The sequence below is a fragment of the Varanus komodoensis genome, unplaced genomic scaffold (genome assembly GCF_004798865.1).
Source record: "Varanus komodoensis strain SLA01 unplaced genomic scaffold, ASM479886v1 scaffold38, whole genome shotgun sequence".
NCBI lineage: Eukaryota > Metazoa > Chordata > Lepidosauria > Squamata > Varanidae > Varanus > Varanus komodoensis.
In genome coordinates this window covers 7,702,937-7,724,364 of record NW_025335909.1, presented here as the reverse complement: position 1 = coordinate 7,724,364, position 21,428 = coordinate 7,702,937, and the positions used below count along the sequence as shown (strand labels likewise).

The 21,428-nt window shown below is 44.4% G+C and overlaps 2 protein-coding genes across 6 annotated transcripts in view; one reads left to right on the top strand and one right to left on the bottom strand.

Moving 5' to 3' along the window:
* Positions 1–7,133, bottom strand: part of KNTC1 (kinetochore associated 1) — a 39,948-nt gene extending 32,815 nt beyond the window's left edge. Inside the window, exons 1-10 of the mRNA XM_044440491.1 lie at positions 6,990–7,133; positions 5,849–5,969; positions 5,163–5,278; positions 4,777–4,849; positions 4,284–4,361; positions 3,467–3,501; positions 2,607–2,717; positions 2,204–2,297; positions 1,537–1,589; positions 627–739 (exon numbers count right to left, since the gene is read on the bottom strand). Of these exons, the coding sequence (XP_044296426.1) occupies positions 627–739; positions 1,537–1,589; positions 2,204–2,297; positions 2,607–2,717; positions 3,467–3,501; positions 4,284–4,361; positions 4,777–4,849; positions 5,163–5,278; positions 5,849–5,969; positions 6,990–7,121 (926 nt within the window). The 5' untranslated portion in view covers positions 7,122–7,133. The remainder of the gene's footprint in view (positions 1–626; positions 740–1,536; positions 1,590–2,203; positions 2,298–2,606; positions 2,718–3,466; positions 3,502–4,283; positions 4,362–4,776; positions 4,850–5,162; positions 5,279–5,848; positions 5,970–6,989) is intronic.
* On the top strand, positions 616–19,741 carry RSRC2 (arginine and serine rich coiled-coil 2). 5 transcript variants are annotated; one of them, XM_044440485.1, is made up of 12 exons: positions 616–704; positions 6,078–6,363; positions 6,998–7,173; positions 12,648–12,804; positions 13,202–13,245; positions 15,437–15,649; positions 16,226–16,369; positions 16,531–16,653; positions 17,043–17,122; positions 17,491–17,723; positions 18,199–18,288; positions 19,110–19,741. In XM_044440485.1, the coding sequence occupies exons 4-12, from the start codon at positions 12,724–12,726 to the stop codon at positions 19,296–19,298; spliced, it is 1,197 nt and encodes a 398-aa protein (XP_044296420.1). In that variant the 5' UTR covers positions 616–704; positions 6,078–6,363; positions 6,998–7,173; positions 12,648–12,723; the 3' UTR covers positions 19,299–19,741. The 5 variants fall into 5 exon arrangements, with proteins under 5 accessions (XP_044296420.1, XP_044296418.1, XP_044296419.1 ...); XM_044440483.1 differs by lacking the exons at positions 616–704; positions 6,078–6,363; positions 6,998–7,173 and adding an exon at positions 9,055–9,204 and having other exon boundaries at positions 15,459–15,649; XM_044440484.1 differs by lacking the exons at positions 616–704; positions 6,078–6,363; positions 6,998–7,173 and adding an exon at positions 9,055–9,204.
* Positions 19,742–21,428: the final 1,687 nt, after the last annotated feature.

The following is a 21,428-nucleotide window of genomic DNA, read 5'->3' as shown; positions in this document are numbered from 1 at the left end:
AGAAAAACGCAAAGCTGTTAGAGGCGGCGAGCCATCCCCACTGAGGGGCAGGACAGTCCTAGCCAGCAAAACGCCCGCATTGCCACGTCAGCAGTGGCTTGCTGTTTCCCGAGGAAGGGGCTGCCCCCCCTCGCCTGTTCAGTCAACGTCCCAGCTGCTGAGGGGTGGGCAAAGGGCAGAGGTGGGGATTCCCGCGACCCCTTCGGGCACCAGCTGCCCCCGGCCCAGGTGTGCAGAGGGGAGCTTGTCCTTTGCCTGCAGGGTGCACACGAGGCACCCCTGTGTAAAACAGGTTTATGTTTCCGCCCTGTGTCAATGGCGCCAGACGCACCACCTCCTCCAGCTGGGCCATCCACGCCACGCCAGGACTTTCCCCGGCCGCAGCGGTGGCCCTGCTCCACTGCGTTACTTTCATTCCCTCCACTCTTCATATGGGAGACGACGAAGGACCATCCTCTGTTGTTTGGGCTTAGCCCCGGTCCCTGTCCCTGGAGACCCAGCCCCTGGGAACCGATCTGTCTGCACCCTGCCCTGGTTTTCTTCTCTTGGCCCTACAGCATGACTGGGAGGGCCCATTCTGCAGCCGTGGCTCCTTTCCATATTTCTCAGGACAATGCAGAGTTTACCTGGAGACCGCTGAGGAATCCGATTCTGAAGTTAGAAGAAATTCTTCAATATCAACTGTAGGGCAGTTCCAAATCAAGGTAAGAGAGTAAACATCCCATAATGACAGCACGTTCTATCAGAGAAGAAACAAATTTTTGTTTGACGTTTAATTTGGTATACTTGAGACTTAGACGTGAGCAAATTTCCTTTAACTCTCTGAAAGGTATACATTTATACTACTTCAACTTTTCATGTTATGAAGCCAAGGTTTCAAGCTATACCTTATTCCTACAGACCATGTCCTTGTGAAAGAAATCAAAACAATAAGCTTACTGTGACCTCCCTAATTACTAAATTGACCCATTACAGAGTGTATCTTTCAGATTAATTTTCTCACTAGCAAATGTGTGTTTATACTTAAATATACTTAAAATAAGAACTATTAAAACATTAAACACATTAATCTTTTTATTGCTTGCTACTTAAAAACAATACAGCCGTGAGCTCACTGAGTTATAGGTAGCCCTGAATTTCAGCAGAAGCAAACGGAAAACAACTTTTTTAAAATGTGTCTAAAAAATTTAATTACAACAACAACACCAACAACTATAATGACTTGGATCCAGACTTGGTTAGAATAGATCCACAGAAATGGATGTAATTTAATGAGGACTAACTTAAGTCCCATCAATTTCAATGGGTCCACTCTAGGTAAAACTAAGTCTTAATCCAACCCCATGTTTTCTTACTAAATGGCAAATTACCAGATTCCAATAGTAACAATTATATCTTGGCTTATCCTTGCTCATTCACACAGCTCCTTTGCAGCAAAAAATACGATAACAGGCTTTTTAAAATGATGGAACAAAATTATACAGAAACTATTTGTAAAATTAGATTACAAAATGAGTATAATCCTAATAGACTTGCCTCATTATCCAAGACAAATAACAAGCTATCGACAACCTGAAGCCTTTTTGCAGCTGCAAAACAAAAAGTACAAGCTCTGTTAATGTCCTGCCTGGAAAAGTTTGCGCCAGGGGAGTCCGGGCACACCACCCCGTAGTGAGCACGACAGCTTGCTGTGCCGAAGGCCTTCTGGGGCAAAGAGCCCGAAGACAGCCCGGCAGCTCCCACCTCCGTGGAGGTGCCATACTAGGAGGGCTCCCAGTTCCCCGAAAAGCTTCCGTCTCTGGCTGATTGGTCCTGCCAGCCCCCAGTAAACAGGCCTCGGTGGAAAGCATTCGGAAATGTCCGCTTGCAATACCTGCTGATGGTTCTGGAAAGGGGGAGGGCCCGATTGCCAAAGTCAGGCTGCTGCGTACTTTGTCGCACATAAAATTGGAGGCCCTGAGTCACTGCCACAGTAGCAGAGGCCTGACAGGTTTAAAAAGGAGATTTCTGAGGGGCAGAGTGCTGTGTAAGGCCAGTAAATAGTGAGAATCATGTCCCACAGGCCTCCAGATCCGTTCCCCACAATCCCCCGCCCTTCTCTTGTGTAGTTTCCCCTTTAGTCCCTTTGAACAAATTCCAAACGCTTTGAACAGCTAAATCCCGGGAAAGCATTTTTCCGGATGCATAAGCAAGGAACACGAACCTGTAATTGTACTTGATTCAGCAACATTCTGAATTGCGATCCACTTTTTGCTTGGATTCACCTCCCACACAGACAACACACAGTCGCCCAAACCCTTTAAGAGACAAACGCATTTCAGAAACACTCGTTTGTTTCTCAAGAAATATTCAGTGCGTTCTGGTACATGCTTACTTGGAAGCGAGCCTTGTTGTGATATATTCTCAGAGAAGTGTTATAGGATTCTATCTTTCAAGGCATTTATGATATTGCTGAAGTTAATGTTGTATTTTTATTGTTCAAAGAGCTTTAGGAGAGGCTGCAGAAGCTGCTGTATTTGTACAAGCCCTACAGACACCGTAGTTGTGCCAAATCAATCCAGAGAAAGGTTACAGACAAAGGAATTCCAAAGAATAATTCTGTTTACCCCTATTATTAGTGTGATCCTGTTTGTTGTTTGCTCAGCCACAGAAGTAAGGCATCCAGAGGTATGATAGTCTTTCGTTGAAATAAAACACATTTCCACCTCCCCTTGCAACTGTAAGACAAACGTACGACAGACATTTGAGACTTGCACGTTTTAGTGGTAAGAGCAGCTCCCAGTTTTATGAGAAATGGTAACCTCCCCCACGCCAATGTTGGGACTGCCGTGCATTTAATACATGTGAATTGAATGATTTATTAACAAATAATTTGTAGTTAACTGAGTGAAGAGGAGGTTGAAGGCCTTAACTTGGTGGCTGTCATCTGCAGTCCTTATAAGCCAGCCTCCCCCTACCTGCTGCCTTCCAGATGTGCTCTGCTGCCAGCTGGGGATGATAGGAGCTGCAGTCCAACACATCCAAAGGGCACCGGGTTGGGGAAGGCTGTTAGATTGCTTTCAGTTCAGCAGCACACATGCCAAATGCTTATGGCAGAAGCGTCCCCCATGAGGATCGTATATCCTTTGGGGACTCCTGTGCCACGACTGGCCGCTGGTGCAGCAAGACTTTCACCGGGCGAGGGCCCTGCCGTTTCCGAGGCCGCGATGGACCTGGAGGAGGTTCCGGCCGCTGACCGGGGATGCCTGCCGTGCCCCTTGAACGGGCTTGCCCCTGAATCAGGCAGCCTGCGGCTTGTTCAGACTCCATCACTGAAAAGGGACGGGAGGATGTACACTCAGGGAAGTCATGCAGAGTAAGAGGGAGCGACGCTTTTTGCTTCCCTGGGAGCCTCCCGTGCGCACAGGAATCCCAATCGTGACCAAAGTGTTTTAAAAACAAAGCACAAGATGTAAGACATGGTTACCTTCTTTGCAGTATCGATGTCCATCTTGTGAATTGCTGCATATGGATTAAAAATTTGTTAAGGGCAGTTCACATTTGAGCATTTACCGCCCCCCCCCCACTCAACAGTTTTACCCACCCTGTAAAATATCTTCCAGTCACACTTCTATCGCGCTTGTGCCTTCTAGAATATATCCTTGAGGCGATGTTTACAGCGATGCTATCTTGGTATAGTAGCGTATAGTTTTCAAATACAGGCAGCGTGTCTTATGGAGTGGTCCTATGAGCCCTGGGCCTTGTCTGGGTGGGCCACAGAATAATTGGAATTGCCAGCTCTGAGGCTGCAGTCAGGCCTCCAGCCTCAGGGCTCGGCATCCAAGCTCCAACTCCCGCTCGCTTGGTGCAGAAAGACCCACCCTGGCTGCTCTCCAAGGTCAGGAAAGCAGCAAGCAAAAGGGGCCAAAGATGGCAGGTAGGAGAGGAAGCTGGAGAGGCCAGGATACAAGATGATCTGATGGGACTCCAGCCGCCTTCCCTTCCCCTGCAGTGCCATTTCTAGGCAGTTGAAGGAGGCCATCTAGCAGAAGTGCGGAGTGGGAAAGGCAGGAAGGCGAGGTGGCCTCCACTGCCGCTCCTGCTCTGCTTCGCATACCTGCAAGCTTCTGAGCTGAGAGGCTGACAAGCATCCCCATAGCAATTATCTAACAACACTTTTGCTCCTAGAATGTTAAGAGGTTGGTATGCAGCATCTTATTGTCAAACACAGCAAGGGAAATTCCATCCCTTCACCCACACAATGATGTAAGATTATGACGTGGATCTAAAACAGGTTGTCCTACCTTCCTGAGTTTTGGCAAGTGGAAGGTGCATAACACAGAAGAACCCGTTGTTTGTGAGAATAAATGCATGGTAGATACCTATAAAATATCCAAAGACAAGGTAAAGTGTCAGATAACAAGTGTTCCCAAAGGTACCTGCAGGTTATTCCCAACAGGTGTTCTCACAGTATGTCTTTGTGAGCATCCTTAAATAAAAGAAGCAGAGGTCTGGGCTGCTCCAAAGATAAAGACCAACAACAAACAGCAACAAATAGCCTGGGTTACTCTCGTTCCTGATCAAGTACATGCAAATCTCACAGAACATGAATGACCAAGAACGCACATGCCAAAATCTGATCTTAAGATTCCCAGAATAAAAAAGTAGAAACACTTGGAGAAAACGTGGGGCTTTCCTGTTAGGCAAAGCTGTAAAATTAAAATTCCAGTAATGGTAACTTTAGTTGCAAGAAAAAATGTTAAAAATACAAGTCTGATTACTCATAAGGAATCATACCTCCATCAGAACTGTCTTTTTCTAGAATCAGCTTCATGTAAGTTCTCCCATCTGAAGATCTTTGAACCAACTTCTAAGTGTGCAATTCATAGAAAAAAGACACTATTATAAATGGAGTCGCACCAGAAAACAAGGACATTTATATCAGGTATCATACCATAATTTATTCCTATTCAAAACATACTTTTTGAAAATTATATGAATATGCCTTGCATTTATTGTATTTACAATAAATAAATCATAGTGTAAACTGGTCAGCCCATCAACAGCAGAAATTCTTCTGTGTGCTATATCCAAATTCAGGGACAAAATGAGTCCCCACATGCATCAGATTGCATCCCTTAAGAATGCAAAGTCCATTTACAAGAAACAAATAAATGACATACATTAGTTAGCAAGGTTTGCTTTGAAGATACATGAATAAGATGTAGGTTGCCGCTTCTTTCTCCAGCCACAAGAAACTGCCCTTCTTGACACAAGCCAACAACATCCACCTCAGCCTCTGAAAGGTTAAAAAAAGCATTTAAAGTATTCAGTGACCAGAGATTTCGGCTGTGTTTAAATGCAACAGCACAGTGTTACCCTAGTTTACCATTGCAAGAATAAACCACAGGGGTCTGTTGCATCTTTCCTCCTCCCCTGCCAGAGTTACCATGATGAGATTGTTAAAAGCTTCACCTTCAGATTAACCACAGTTCAGCAAACCATCCAAACTCTAAACTCAGGTTAACTTTAACTATGATGTGCTAAAACAAACCAGCTTCCCGATTGGTTAGATAAGCACTGTCACAGCACAGGAGGAAGCCTAGATCAGGGGACAAATTTTCAAAAATAAACTGGACTGCCTCACAGTGAAAATTCTAACCCCCTGTGTTAATGAAGTAACCCCAAAGACCACAGTTTGTGTTTGCTTCAAGGTTCAAGGCTGAAACTAGAGGTGGGCATCTGTCCCCAACCCTAGATAGTTGCTGTACTCCAACTACAATAAGCTGCCACCACCATGGAGAATGGGAACAACTGTAGTCCAAAAACCTGGAGGACCGCAGGTTCCCAAACACGTCCGTAAACTCACCAAATTGAATGCACAGCTGAAGAGACTGGCAAATGCTGTCTAGGACCAGCACAGTTCTGTCCACCGCCACCACGCAGCCGGCACCCGAGCTACCTGCATACAGCTCTGGGTTTGACAAAACCTGTCGAATAAGAGCAGGAAGAATCTGAACCTGTGTAGCCATCCTTTACAAATACAATCAGAAAAGGAACTTGTCAAAATTAAATTCCATTTGCCACTTTTCCAACAGGTTTTAACAGGTTTCGAGGCAAAGTTCTTCTGCGACGCAAGAACCATGTCTCAGATCAGAGGCCCAGCTCTCCTAGCACGCCCTGCAGAGCCTACGGGTAGCAGAGGACCACAACAACGAGGCAGAGCCACCACTTCTCGCCGTACGGTGCCACTAACACCCACGCTTCCAACAGCAGAAGCCGCATCTGTGGCAAAGAGGCTCGGCAGCAACTATTTGGAGTGATGGGACACAGAGCTAAGCATGTCCTCCCACCAGTCCTTGGAGCGCTCTCGCTGCTGACCAGGTACTACAGTCAGGCACAACCCATGGATGTTGTTGTTGTTGTTAGTCGCGAAGTCGTGTCCGACCCATCGCGACCCCATGGACAACGTTCCTCCAGGCCTTCCTGTCCTCCGCCATCCCCCAGAGTCCACCTAAGCTCACACCAACTGCTTCAGTGACTCCATCCAGCCACCTCATCCTCTGCCGTCCCCTTCTGCTTTTGCCATCTATTGTTCCCAGCATTAGGCTCTTTCCCAGGGAGTCCTTCCTTCTCATTGGGTGGCCAAAGTATTTGAGTTTAAGTATCTGGCCTTCTAAAGAGCAGTCAGGGTTGACCTCCCCTAGGACTAACCAGTTTGATCGCCTTGTGGTCCAAGGGACTCACGTGACCCATGAATATCATCTTAATGTTAATGATAGTCCTTCCCATTACAATTGACTAAACAAGAGTTAAAGTTCAGTCTGCTAATGGCACTATTGAAACTGCTTGCAGGGTGGCTTTTGGTCAGAGCGAGGAGGAGGAGGAGGAGGAGGAGAGTTACGTTGCAGCGGGACGTTCTTTGTTTCTTTGTTCCTGTACAGCCCTGGTAGTGGTGCATTCTCCTCTTGCATTGCTTGAAATGGAATGACTGGCTGGCTAAATTCTACCTTTTCAGATGCGGCGACTTTGATGAGCGCATTCATTTGATACAGCGTGCTCCCACATTCTTGTCTGGAATGGATGCTTAGCTGGCCACTTCCTGTGTCATCACTTGTCAAAAACTCAACATTGTTCCACATGTTTTCTGGAAATCTTGGTGCCCTGGTAAAAATGAACAAGCAGAACAACCAAGTAAGATTGAGTCTTTGCATTAAAACAAAATAACTATTCCGTGTACTTGATACAATTGTATGACAGGCAGCATTTGAAAGGAAAATATTTATGAGTTGATGTTTCTACTTCCCTGACAGCCTGTTATAAGAAAATTAAGCTTTTAGAAAACTAAATAGCCTTTAGTTTAACTTCTTGAGCTATTTATAATTTTTGCACTACTTCTTAAACTGTACATGTTTAATCATTTACTCTGTTTAATGCTGTACAGAGGTATTTCCCCAGAATTCAATAGGTCTGTTATTCCAGAAAACGATAATTTTGTCATTCTTCATTAATACATAATTTTTATTTTTTTATTTATTCATGTAAAGCTTTTCTGTGCTGTCCTTTATAATGTGTCAGTTCAGAAGCAACACTGATGTCATTAATCTTTTTTTCTACAATATTCGGGATGTTTCCTCTTCCCCAGTATCTAACATAATGTAGGTGAGCAAAGGAAATCTAATATTCAAGCACCTCTCTACAGATCTCAGGGATAACAAAAATACTAAAGGGTTTCAATCTGTTAAACTATTTGTTATGATAGATTATGCCCTGCTAGCTCACCAATTTTTTTCCTTTGCCACGGATTATTTAAGCTTCTCGTTTATGTTGATTAAAAATCCAACTTTAGAGTACAGTGTTGATTAAAAGCTGATATACCGCCCAGGGAACAACTCATCGGATCCTCCCTTACACTCTGAAAACTTTATCCGTCCCTTGATCTTGTCAGCCCCACTGATATACATACAAACAAGCTGGGATCACAGTTTATTTCCTGGCAAGTCTCCTGTAGCACTCGGAGCTGCCTGATAGGCAAACATTCCACCGAGAAAGCTTTTCCTGCCACGGAGCGATGCTGCGGAAAGCTTCACCTGTTGAACGCCCACCTGTCTGCCAGTTCTTAAAGTCGACCCATAAAGTCCACCGCCAATTGCAAGCCTTAGGTTACGCCTCTCTGTACGAGAGAGCTACGATAGCGATCGACACACTTTCTCTTTTCAAAATCAGCCGCCGCGTTAATGGGACATTCAAATCGGCGGGAACTTTTTTCTTATTAATTTCGGAGGGCTACGGGGCATCGCACGGGTCAAACTTCCTCGGCGAACAAGCGAGCAAGTGCGCTTCCTAGATATAAGAAAATATAGAGTCTCTGTCTCGGCATGGAACTTGGCGGTTCCATCAGACCCTTTTCCCTCCATTCACCTCTAGGCAGTGAAAGGCTGCCCGTCAAATTCAGTGGAGAAATTCAGACTTTCTGAGTGTAACGTTACATAGCCCCGTGCCCATCCCAGCAACCGCATCAAATAAATGATGGACCGATATGCGGAAATATGAACAGGAAGGGTGCCACTTTATGGAGGAAAAGGCCCTAAAACTCCTAGCGTTCCCGGGCCAGTGGGGATTTTTTGGAGTGTCCGAAAGAGCATCGGATTGTGTCCTAAGAGAACGACGCCAATCTAGAATGATTTCTGTAATTAAAATAGAAATCCCAGTACATGACTTCACAACAATGGTTGGACTGTAAGTGATGAGCTGCTGCCTGTTTGATTCGAAGCTTGACCACCGCATGCAATACTAATTTATTTATTTATTTATTATGTAGCAATAAAGAAGGACGTCGCTTTTGTAACCTCTTGCCTGAGGAAGAGATCTGGCGATCTTGAAAGCTGGCACAGTTTCGGCAGGATAGACTAGGAAGCTGGCGCTCCCGAAGGCCCTTTGCTCCCTTCAGAAGCCGTAGCTCTACGCTCCCGCCACCGGCCCGCCGGACCGCTTCGCGCACTGCGCGGGCGCCTGGTTCCTTCCCTCCCCGCCCCCCGCCCAGCTACATCCGGGACCTCCGAGGAGTGGGCGAGGCCGATCGGGTCGGTGCGCGCCGCTCAGCCAGTCGGCCGAGGCGGAGTCGCGAGCGCTGGGCTTGCTCGTCGCCTGCTGCGGGGCCGGCGCCGCCGCCAGACGGAGAGGACCCGCGCCTCGCGCCCCGCCAGCCCCGGCGCCGACATGGCGGTGAGCCGCTCCGCTCCTGCGCGGGGGGGGTGCGCGGGGGGGCCGGGCCGGGCGGACGGCGCCCAGTTGTGTGCGCGAGACAAGATGGCGCCCGTCCCCTCCTCCGCTCCCTCCGCGGGCGCCATGATGGGCCTGGCGCGGGGCTCGCCGGCGCGCCTTCTCGAACTTTCTCCGCCGCGTTCCCCCCTTCCTCCTCCTCCTCCTCCTCGGGGACGCGCGGCAGCGGCCGCCGGGCATCGCTGGAGCTGCCGCGGGAGGGGCGCAGCCCTTTTCCCCGCGTCCCCCCCCGCCGCTTCTGCCCGTGCAGCGGCCGGCGATCTCGGCGGGGCGTCTTCGTTTCCCCTCCAGCGCGGCTCCTCAGGTGTCCGCCTTCGCCGTTGCCCTTCCCGGAGGCCTTTGAAATGCGGGCTTCGGGTCGCTCCAGTGCAGCTCAGCAGAGATGCTGCGGCCTGGCGGCCTCCGGCGCCTGCGTCCCCGCCCCCCCTTCACTTGCCCGCCTGCCGCCCAGAACTCCCGATCCTCCCGCCTCGCCCCTGATCCTCTGCTTCGGGCACCCGTCCCCTGGGCCGGGCGGCGCTGTTTTTCCGCCGCATTTGGGGCTCCCGCGCCCGACGCTTGGCGGCTGAACCGGGCGGCCCGTGGCGACGCGGTGCGGGGCAGCCCTCGTCCTTCGGCCCGCGCGCCTCAGTCAACGGGCCTGGCTCGGGGGGCCGGAGGGGCCGCAGGACGGGGGCATCGTTCTCCCCCGCCGCCCGCGCGTCCCGCTCCCCCGACGCCCGCCTTGGCCCGGTGTCCGCTGGCGGGCCGTGCGCCGCTTCCCCTCCGGCTGCCAGGGGGAGCGCTCAACATACCCCGAGGACTCTCCGGTGCTGGCGAGGGGCCATAGCATTTGCTTCGGGCGCTTTATTAGGCCAGGCCAGCATCCCGCCGTTGGGTTGCGGGCGTGTTTGCTTAGTTGTGGCCAGTTGGCCTTGCCTTCCTGCGAGGGCGCTGGGGAAATCGCTTCCCCCGATGAGAACAAAGAGCCCCGGAGGCGGCAAGCAAGCAACGCCGCGCAGGGAAATTTCGGCTCCGGGGGTTGTCACGACACTTTATTTAGCACCTGCGGCCTGTCCCCGAGTGCCAGCCCTGCCAGTAAGCAGCAAGAAGAGCTTTCTCAGATACGAAATGCTCTACCCAGTGAGGCCTAGCTGGTGCCAACCTTGTTACCCGTTCTGTGCCCCTCTGTGCAGAGGCTTTTAAAGAGACGCTGGGGCAGCCAAGGTTGGAGGAGAACACCCACCTCGGGTGTTTGTACAGGGCTTTACTGTGTTTTTTAGTTTTGTTTTTCAGCCGTTTTAGTTTATAATATTACGTTTGATTGTCTGTTACTGCATTGCTTTTCAGAAATGATGTAAACCCACAGATAGCTTTGGTTATTGGGTGGCATCTAAATAAAATTAACAAGAATAAGGCAGTTGTGCCTTCCATGCAGTCATCCATCGTAGATTTGAGTGCTGTGTATGGGCTGGGCAACTTGCAGCCTTCCAGATGTTTTGGTGTGTTCCTCTTAACTGATGGTGGTGGGTGAAACCAGAACATCGCAAGGAGCACAAGTTTGCCAGCCTAGATTACATAAAGAGGTTGGCTAATTCCTTCACCCATCTTCATTTGGCAGGGCAATGTTTTGTACTATATTTTATCATATTTAAGGATTACTCTTCTGCATTCTAAGTGTTAAGATTGGTAACTTAAAACAGTTAAATATATAAAATTTCACACTCTTTCATTCTTGTTTTAAACAGTGTGAGGTAGTGTGAACTACAAAAACACAAAATTCCTTGGGGTATCCTGGTTGCTAATTAAAAACTGTCACTGCTCATTAAAATAAATACAGAGGAGAACGAGTTGAGAAAAACATGACACCAGTTTTTGAATGTCAAAATTTACAAATTGTTAATAGGGCCATGATGGGTTCATGGGTTATTCTGGTCCAGGAACGTGTAGTGGGTATATTCAGAGCTCAGTCTTATTTATTATAGTCACTGTGATTGAGTTTAGTGGGACTTATCCCCAAATAAACTTGCACCGTCATAGCCATAAAGTCCTTCCCATTTTCTATATGTAGTTTTTTCACACCTAGCAGTAAGGGTTTGGATCAGTCAGGACTTAAGCTAATGGAATTGTTGCCCATCACAATTGTGCATGCTGTTGTTCCCCCAACTTTTGGGAGCAGATTGCAGGGAAAACCATATAGAGAAGGGAGTGGACAAACATGGCTTGCTTCAGTGGGAGCATCCCATGATCTTTTCTCTTGAGACAGGCAGGTCGCTTACCTGTAACTGTCATTTTTGGAGTGGTCATCTGTGTAGTCACACAAAGAACATGTGTGTAATAGACAGAGACAACAGAGAAGAAATCGGGGGTTTGTGCGTATCCAACCCAGTGTAAAATAATATGTAGGTTTCATCATTGCTGGCTGTATTGTCAGGCCTGTGGAAACAAACTAATTTGAAAACTTTTAAGTGTTCTAAGAGATTACTTTATTGCCGAGCCTAATTTCTCATTGAAGTTGGGGAGAACTGGTTTCTGAAGAACACTGGTACCTTGGGAATTACTCCTTTTCCTCTGTATGTTGACCTTTGGAAATCAGTTTTAAAATAAGATTCCGTTTGGAAAATGCATATTTGGGTTAATGTGGTGAGCCAGAACATGCCACAAGCTGTGTTTAGTTCTCAGCCTCCTCAACCTCGTGCCATGCCTAGCTATGGTGGACTACAGCTCCCCTCATCCCCAGCCAGTTCAAACAGCTGAGGGTCTGGAAGCTGTCGTGCATTACATTTGGAGAGAGCCTCGGCCTGGGCGAGAAAGATGTGTACGACTTTCTCTTGCTAGTAATGAAGAAGGGCGCATTTGTGGGGCCTTAAGTATTCGTAAGGGGAGCCCGTGGAGAATGCTACAAATTCATATTTCTGCCCGCCCAAACTTCTTAAAAGTAAAAAATACTGGTTACAAGGAAAAGGAGCAAAAGGAGACAGAACTTGGGCTGCTGCTTCAATCCCTTGGATTAATAGGATTCCATGTATGTCACCGAGGAGAAGCTTTGTTTTCAGAATCTTCTTTAGCGGAAGACACTAGGTCCATCTTCTCTCTCAGAAGCTAGGGTGAGATTGTAGGGATCGTGGGACTTCACATCCTTGTCTGTGGTAGACAATATTGTAACAGTGTTTGAAGTTGGTTGTTTTAACAAACTGTTACGGGTTGAAACTAGTGAAATAATGTTTTAAATGATGTATATTGCTGAAAGAAGGCCACACATGAACTGGATTTTAGTGGTTTATGTTTGCTTTAAAAAACAAAAGGACTTGTAAAACAATGCCCTAGTTACTTGGCAATAGCTAGAACATAATATGTTTCAGTAATTCAGGTGGTCATTTTTCATAATAAGTATTTCATTTACATAGGCTAGTGATTCAGAGAGAGAGACAGCAGCCCCAGAGAAATCATCTCCTGATAGAGAGAAGAAAAAGGAACGCTCAGATGCATCTAGTTCCCCTAGAACTTCAAAACACCATAACTCGAGGTCACGTTCACGATCAAGAGAAAGAAAACGAAAGTCAGGTATGAAAGCCTCTGGCTGTTAGAGTTTCTGTTATAAGTCTTGTTATTTGATGTATCTGTGTTTTAGTGGTGTTCAGTATTATACTTCGGATGGTTACCTGCTTACCTGGAGTCCAGTTTGCAGTGAAACCAGTGTAACTCTCAAGGAAACATTTTTAAGCTCAACATTCAGTTTTGTTGTTTTGAGAACTGTCTCAGCTTCAGAGTTAGGTTAGTACTTATGGGGTGGAGAGTAGCTAACATGACAAAAGGTAAAAATGGAAGTATTGAAATATATTTTAGTCTGCATTTAATCTGCTTCTGCACTAGCTATGGCAGGTAGTGGAGTATATATAGAAAAAAAGAGAGAATTGTGTCCCAGGTTCCTCACTTGATTAGTAAATGCTTCCTTCCCTAGATAATGACGGGAAAAAATACAGAAGCCGGAGCAGAAGCAAAGAGGTAATTAATACTTTGTAGTGCTTGGGTAATTGTGCAAGACATATTTAAAAGTATGTCATATCATATATAAATATTAATATAGAATTGCCTAAATGGTAAGTACAAAAATGTGCTTGGAGTGAGAAGCATGACTGAAACCATCATTATGACAAAAAGGTAATAGTTGCCAGTTCATTCAGAAGTTAAATGTGGAAACAACCATATTTAACACAAACAATAAACATTTCTTTGGAGATATAGGATTTGTGTATTTGATTCTCACAGAGCTTCCATTACCCAGAGTTTGCAAAGTTCTTTTGCCCATCTTATCTCCACTTACTTAGTTCTCCTCTGTATTTTAAAGTATTGCTATGGTGATAGTACATATGACAGAGTTCTGAGGAGTAAAAGTGTCCTTAAAGGAAAGTCAAAGGGAGATACGGCGATAGCGATAGCATTTCTAGGTAAGTCAGTTCAGTTCCCTCTGTTGTAGAGGTTATATTTGCAGACAAGCAGCATTAATCGCCTGCAGATGAGTTAGGTTCTGCTGGATAGCCCTAGATGAGAGAGATTTCTTAAAATGGGGGCAGGGTCATCTCTTTCCCTTTTCACAATGGAAGCTCTGTTTTAAAAATAGGAGAGTATTTGTGAAATTGACTATATTGTTTAGATCACATGATAACATTTCTATAATAAATCATACTCAGCGTGCTAATGCGCGAAGAGACTGAACTGAAGACGCTCCAGACTCAGATAGCAAAATTATAAGCCTACTTCATGATAAGGTAACTATTAGTCATTCAAACTCATATTTCCCTTAAAAAGAAACTTAAATCGGTTATGGGATATCATGGTGGTTTTTTTAAAAAACAAAGTGTATGTTTAGAAAAAGTCACGTAAAATGTACAAGTGATACTGTACAATTCCTTGGGAATAGCTGGTGGTGTTAGTTGAAATTATTGTGCCCAACATATATTCACTATAGGTCTGTGTCTTAGTCTGTAATGGTTGCATAGTTGTTGGATAATGCACTGGGTCTTACAGTTCTCCTAGTGAGATAACTTTAACATGCTAAAAAAAGAAGCAGTGCAGGAGGAGGATGCGTGGATATGCCCCCACCTCTGCTATTTTGACGTTTTTGCCTTGGAGGGGGGAATTCATTCCATGTGTGTGGGTTTGCCCCAACTTGTGTACGTAATAAGCCAACACTTTGCACTCTTTTATTTTACAGTGAAGTTCTAGTAACCTTTCTTCAGTGGTTGTACAAGTCACTAAAAAAAGTAGCTCAAATGGAAATAATTGGTAGTAGCAACTATTTGAAGCCCCCCCCAATTCATCTTCTAGTATGTCTAGCAGCTTAATACTTACGTTAGTGTGATGATGCCTTTGTCCTCTCAACTGTCTTCAACATCAAATTGCTGTAGATTATAAATATGTGCAGTATTTCAGTAGGATTAGTTGAGACTGGGAGATGTGAACTGTTCTATGAAATGCATGGAATTTACCTTTACTATTACTCCTTAATACAAATTTTGGGTTGCTATGAAGACATCCCCCTGTGTTTCTCAGAATAGAAATGTATACATAAGCAGTAAACAGAATAAAAGCTACAAAGAAACGGCCAAAAACCTTTCATTTAAAAACTTTGTTACATTGAGTCTCCTTCAAGAAATGCGTAGAGGTTAGCAAGCTCCAAACAAAACATGTTGGCCGTCTGGAGTGTTAGGCTTCAGGCTGAAAATACATTGCGTACACACTTCCGTTACAGTGCATTAAAAGGATGGTCAGTAGAGCTGCTCCCAAGCTACCTTCTTGGCTGGCGAGCCTGTCCTTGAGCCCTTATACAGGTCTCATGTTTATGTCCGTAACATGCACCTTGTAGGCCTAAGAAGCAATGTCTTGTCACGAGGCACGAAGTAAAGAAATGCGAGTCAGGTGGCTGTCGTGCCTAATGCCGTGAAACTGGTCATTGGATGAGACGCTGTAATCCCGTACAAAAGGGCTTAAAGAGCATCATGGGGGCGGGGAGCAGAATTGGTGGGAGGAGGAATGGTCATGTGTATCTGCAACATTGGGTAGATGGTGGTGTTAAAGCCATCACAAGTGGACACAGCCGTCACATCCTAAGGTTACTAATGTTGCATCACAGCATATCATTCTTTATCTGCTGATGCCCATACTAACTCTCTTTGTTGCACTATTTTCCTGAAAGAACCAACTTCTTCTTAAAACAGGCAAGAAGACATGGGTCCAAAGAGAAGTCCTCTAAGAAACACAAGTCAGAAGATCATAACGACAAAGAACACTCCTCTGATAAAGGGAGAGAGAGCCTGAGCACTTCTGAAAACGGTGAGGATCGGCACAAGCGCAAGGAGCGGAAATCTTCAAGGGGACGAAGTCATTCAAGGTCTAAGTCTCGTGAAAGGTAGATTATGCAATTCTTCTTTAATATGTTGCCTTACTTGGGAAATTCCTCTGGATATTTATAGTCATTTTTGCTCCTTTGAAAGTGTGATTTAAATTTGCTGAATTTAAGCCCATGTTTACTACTAATTGAAAAGTAATTAGACTTTTTTAATGCCTGGCTACACACTCGTCCCAAATGCTTGCTCTAGCACACCTGGTTGCAGTGTTGATAGAAAATCACTGAATTGTCAACACGTTCTTTGTGTGGTTTTGGTGTAATTGCTCATATTTATTCTAAGCACATAAATACTATATCTACCAGTATTTGAGCTGGGTTTTTTTTGCCATATTTAGCATTCTTATACCATAACCTTTTAATCATATCTATAGGATAGGCCAATAACTTGTTTGTAAGAATGACAATTGTAAGTGGTGGTCAGGTCACTGATTTTACAGGCTGTTTGTAGATGAATCCAAAACTTCTCTCGGAGGTGTTTTTGGTCTCGTAAATAGAAGAAAATACATAGATTTTGCTGCAGTTAAACAGAACAGTGAAACTAGGAAATATTACCAGGAATTTGGAATGTGTTTTCAGGCGTCATCGTAGTAGAAGCCGTGATAGAAAAAAGTCAAGATCCCGAAGCCGAGATAAAAAGCGGCGTGTAAGATCACGTTCTAGATCAAGATCTAGACACAGGCATCGGAGCAGGAGCAGGAGCAGAACTAGGAGCAGGAGCAGGTATGTGACTGCTTGCACCGCCTCTATAATCGTGGAAAATCATAGGGTGGGTGCCAGCACTTAAAGCAAGAGTATATTCTGGCATGCTGTTGAGATTTAATTTATGGTGAAAGTATCACGTAGTTCTGAAACGGTGACTGTTGAAGTATGGTTAACTGCAGGGAAAGAAAGAAAAGACCAGAAAAACCTAGAAGATTCAGCAGAAGTCATAGCCGAACGCCTAGTCCTCCACCTTTTAGGGGAAGAAATACAGCAATGGATGCACAGGAAGCATTGGCCAGAAGGTATGAAACTCCTATTTTTCGCACATAAGAAGGCAGCGATATACCTGTCCTTACTGACGGAAATGCAGTATACCAGTTTGAAGGGGCTGCTGTAATTGTTTTCCACCAACTAATTTTAACCTCTGAAAGTTAATGTGGAAAACTTCTCAGTCCACTTTTAAAAAATCTTGATTTCATCTAAATTGCAAATTTGTTTCCGTCTGTTCACATTTACTCACCAAGACACTGTTAGAGATTTGCTGTAATAAAACATAAAACTTAATATGCTTAATCATAGTTGAAGGATTGCAAGGAAGTCCTTCAGGGATGACCTCATCTTTATTGGAAGAAAAAAAAAAGGAGAGGCACAAACACATGCATTTTTAACCTTTTCTCATCTTTATTCCTAGATTGGAAAGAGCAAAAAAACTGCAAGAACAGAGAGAAAAGGAATTGGTTGAAAAACAGAAGCAACAAGAAATGGCTGCTGGTAATTGTTTTTATAAGATGCTGATACATCATGAATAGTTACATCTGGAAAAGATAAGGCTTTGAATTGAAGGTTTAAAATAAGATTAAAATTAGCAAAGTCAGTATTTGTCCCCTGATTTCTCTGGCAGATGTTTAAATAAGCAAAACAGTGGGAGCTTTTTGGTGCTACTCTTTAGGCAGACCCTAAAAATAGTTGCACCACCAGACAAGATCCATGGGAAGCAGTAGCAAAAACTATTTGTTTAAAAAAAAATTGTAGCTGGCAAGTCTGTACATCTCATGGATAGTAAACATTGTATTTGTTCCATGTAGCTTAAGATACAAACCTGTGAAAAGTAGTTTTTAACATTTGAATGTTTATTTTAGCGGCCGCCGCCACAGGTGGTTCTGTCATCAACGTCGCAGCTCTTCTGGCCTCCGGAACACAAGTCACTCCTCAGATAGCGATGGCAGCTCAGATGGCAGCCCTGCAGGCAAAGGCCCTGGCTGAGACAGGGATAGCTGTACCGAGCTACTACAATCCAGCCGCAGTGAATCCCATGAAGTTTGCAGAACAGGAGAAAAAGCGGAAAATGTTGTGGCAAGGCAAAAAAGAAGGGGTAATGTTGTTTGCCCAAGTATCTCTATTTGCTGCTTAGAAATAGTCATGTGCATGCCTGTAACTTGCTGTATAGTTGTGCATAAACAAACTGGAAATTTTCCTAGATAACACATTGAATAGTCATACCTTGCTGGGAAGGTAAAAGCACTGTAAAAGAACATTCTTAATTCCCGGAATTTTTCTGAATTCTGACACACATTTGCAGTTGATTTAAAAACCTTGAAGGGCCAAAGTCTGCAGAGCAAGTATGTAGCCCAGTTGACTTAGTTACTACAAACATCTCACTATAAGTAGTTCAGGAGTGGGGAGATGTTTTAAGAGAGCTTCCTGTTCAGGAAGTGTGAGAAATAGTTTACTCACCTGCTGCATGCTGGCATGTTTAGTAGCATTTATCCATAGTATTAATGGCCCTATTAGCTCAAATTTGTTAACTCTCCTATGTTTATGTAACAAATTGTTTTACATTTTTATAGGATAAATCCCAATCTGCAGAAATCTGGGAGAAACTGAACTTTGGAAACAAGGACCAAAATGTTAAATTTAGAAAATTAATGGGTATTAAGGTATGTGGTTTTGGAATATAAATTCGTAGTTGAAGTACCATGTGAATCTGTAGAAGAAATCTATGGGTTATATTCATTGTCAATTGTCATTTCCTATGGGTTCTGAAAGCAGTATGTAAAGAAACAAGAAGGTCACGTTTAGTAAATTAGCAGTTGGATAGGCCTCTAATATCACTTGGGTAGTCTCAGAGAAGTTTGATTACTTTTTCAGTGGAGCAAAATAATATTTATAATACTAGAAAATGTGCAAGATAACAAATCCTGACTTCAGAATTTTACTAGTGATAGAAATATATGTTAGTTGAATGGCATAAGCTAAATAATGCATCAGGGAAAAAAAAGATGACTTGTTAGAAATGATGGCCTGTATCATATCACTGAGCATCTTTTATATGAAAAAGGGCTTCCCTTCCTGTTTTCTTTCACCTGCCCCCATTTCTCCCCCCCCCCCCCCCAAATCTGCTCCAAATGGTCTCCCAGCCTTCCTGGAGCAGACTTGAGGAGCGCTAAGTAGAAGGCGAAGGCTGCTTCATCAGTGGTTTGTATTCCACTGGTAGGTGGGCATTGTAAGATATATCTGTTCCTTTAGAAAGGAAGTGCCGTGACAGGCCTTTTGCTGCTGCTCCACCAAAATAAATTTAGATGTGTGCTATTTACACCTCAGATTACTCTCACATCTCATTAAGAATTTGCACACTATATTTACTTACTGTACAAATTTCAGTTACAGAGATGATGCTTGAGTTGAATAAACTGCCAGCATAATTGTTTGGCGATTGTATCTGATCTTTTTTTCCCTAAAATGTCTATTCTGATTTTAGAGCGAAGAAGAAACTGGTGGCGGCGGTGGCAGTGCAGTGGATGAAGAAAGTTATAAGACTTTGAAGCAGCAAGAGGAAGTATTCCGAAATCTAGACGCACAATATGAAATGGCAAGATCGCAGACGCACACACAAAGAGGAATGGGATTGGGGTTTACATCTTCGATGCGAGGAATGGACGCTGTTTGAAAGATTGTGACCGGAAAGCCTGGGACTTTGTTTAAAAAAATTCTTGTTCAGATATTGGGTCCTTGTTCACCAAAAGCTAGCATCCTAGCTTGCATGGGTGTTGCATTGACTTTAATTTATTGACATTACAATTTTTGTAAATATCAGATCAGTGATAACTGGTGTTCCATGTTGTAATCAGGTTATACTCACTTCATTACACTTCACAGAGCTTTAGAAGGACATTTTTAGTTCTGTGGTTTCAAAACAGAACAGGTGAGGGCAAACTCATACATGGATATTTTGTGTCCACTGTCTTGTGTACTTTTGTACTTTAATCTTGTACAGTTATTTTCAACTCTTAGAACATAAAACACATTGTGTAGGTGTTAATCTAGCAGACTGGGCCAGTGGGTACATAATGCAGTGCAAAACCTGGTTAATAAAATGTTTTTTCTCAAATAGTACTGTTTAAGTTCAGTAGATAAATAGTTTAGTGAGCTTCATGTTATACTGCTTGTTTGAATGTCATGCTGACACAAGAAATTCCAATGCTTTGGGTATGAATCAAACATATCCCTACAGTCGTCAGGGCTCCAGGATAGCAGCTGTTGACTGTGCCAACCTTCTTTGGTGTTCAGCTAGTTCATATTCCCTCTTGCTCAGGCTCAAAGATTCCTTCACTAGCCCTGCTGGTGGAGATTTTACTTGCTAGAGTTTTTGTCCACTCTCAGAGTCCTTTTCAAATTAATTGAGACAAACTAATGTTGTAATACGATCTTCCTTGTAGCAGGACCTAGGCCTGCTTTTCCTAGCCAGTTGGACTTCGATTTAAGGCTTCACATAAATGGAAAGACCCACCAGAGCACCGCTAGCTCCATTAGCAAAGTTCTCTATTAAATTGGCATAAAGACTTTACCATTTCAGCAGCTCAGCATTTGCAGTGTAACAATCTTGTTATAAAAAGATTGAAATCTGATAAAATAGCAACACTCTTCAGTCAGTGTATCTTCCAAAGCAAGGTCATACAGTGTTGTCCCAGACCCAAAAGTAATGAAAAGATGTGTACCAATGGGCTCTGCTGCACTATGGAACTGTATGTCTTGTTTGTTTATTTAAAATATACCCCACCCTATATGCAAAAGCATCTCAAAAAAGCAACGGTATGTCTTGTTGCTCATTAGGATACTGATGACCACTTTATGGAGCAGTTGAAGACTTGGCTTGCTCAAAAAGATGTGATGTAGAAATGTTAAAAGGAAAGAATGCCGCTAATATAAAAACCCACAAAAATTTGCTTTTCCAAAGAGTATCTTGCATTATCTGCAGGGCTGCCCAACCCTACACCCAGTGGAACTCATGTGGCTGTGCATTCAGCCCGAGGAGGTGCTTTCCTTTCTGAAAAGGGAAGGATAAATACAGGATGTGAATGAGAATAAATACTCATAAATTAGCAGTGTTGGCAACATAACGTAATTCTGTAAAAGGGTGTTCACAGGGTGTAAAAACTGCCTCTCACTTGAAAAGGAAACAAGCTCAGGAGAAACCAGGATAACTCAGTTACCTGTTACTTGTTAGCTTATCATTACAGGATCTTGTTTTAGAGCATTAAGTTTTCTATGGAAGAAACCACTGTTTGAAAACCCTTTCAGGGAGTGGATGACAAGTGCTTGATTTGGGAATTGTGAAATTTAAACCTGTTCTGATGGCAGGCTCTGAAAGTCCCCAGAATAATACAGACATTTAACTTAGCCTCCTTTTCCTAGTAGCTGCATGTGCTACCAGAGTATCCTTGGTACCAAACAGTACATAAGAAAATCAATTTTAGACCAATATAGAAAGAAAAAAAGGGCTACAATTCCCGGCATGCCCCACCCAGAATGGGAACTGCAGACTTCTCTTTTAAATCCGCGTCGGATTGCACCCTTAAAACAGCAGACGAAAGGAAAAACCGATTTAATCAGTTCCGTCTTATTTCGACCTTCCCTTTGTACCAATCGTCTTCCGGAGCCCAGGACGGGCGGCGGAAGTGCTTCTCCAGTCCCAGCGTGCATTGCTGCCGCTACGCCGGCCGAACTACAACCCCCGGCGCTAAATGCGCGCCAGACCTCTGGTCGGCTGGCGCGGCCTCGCCTCGTTGCATGCTGGGAG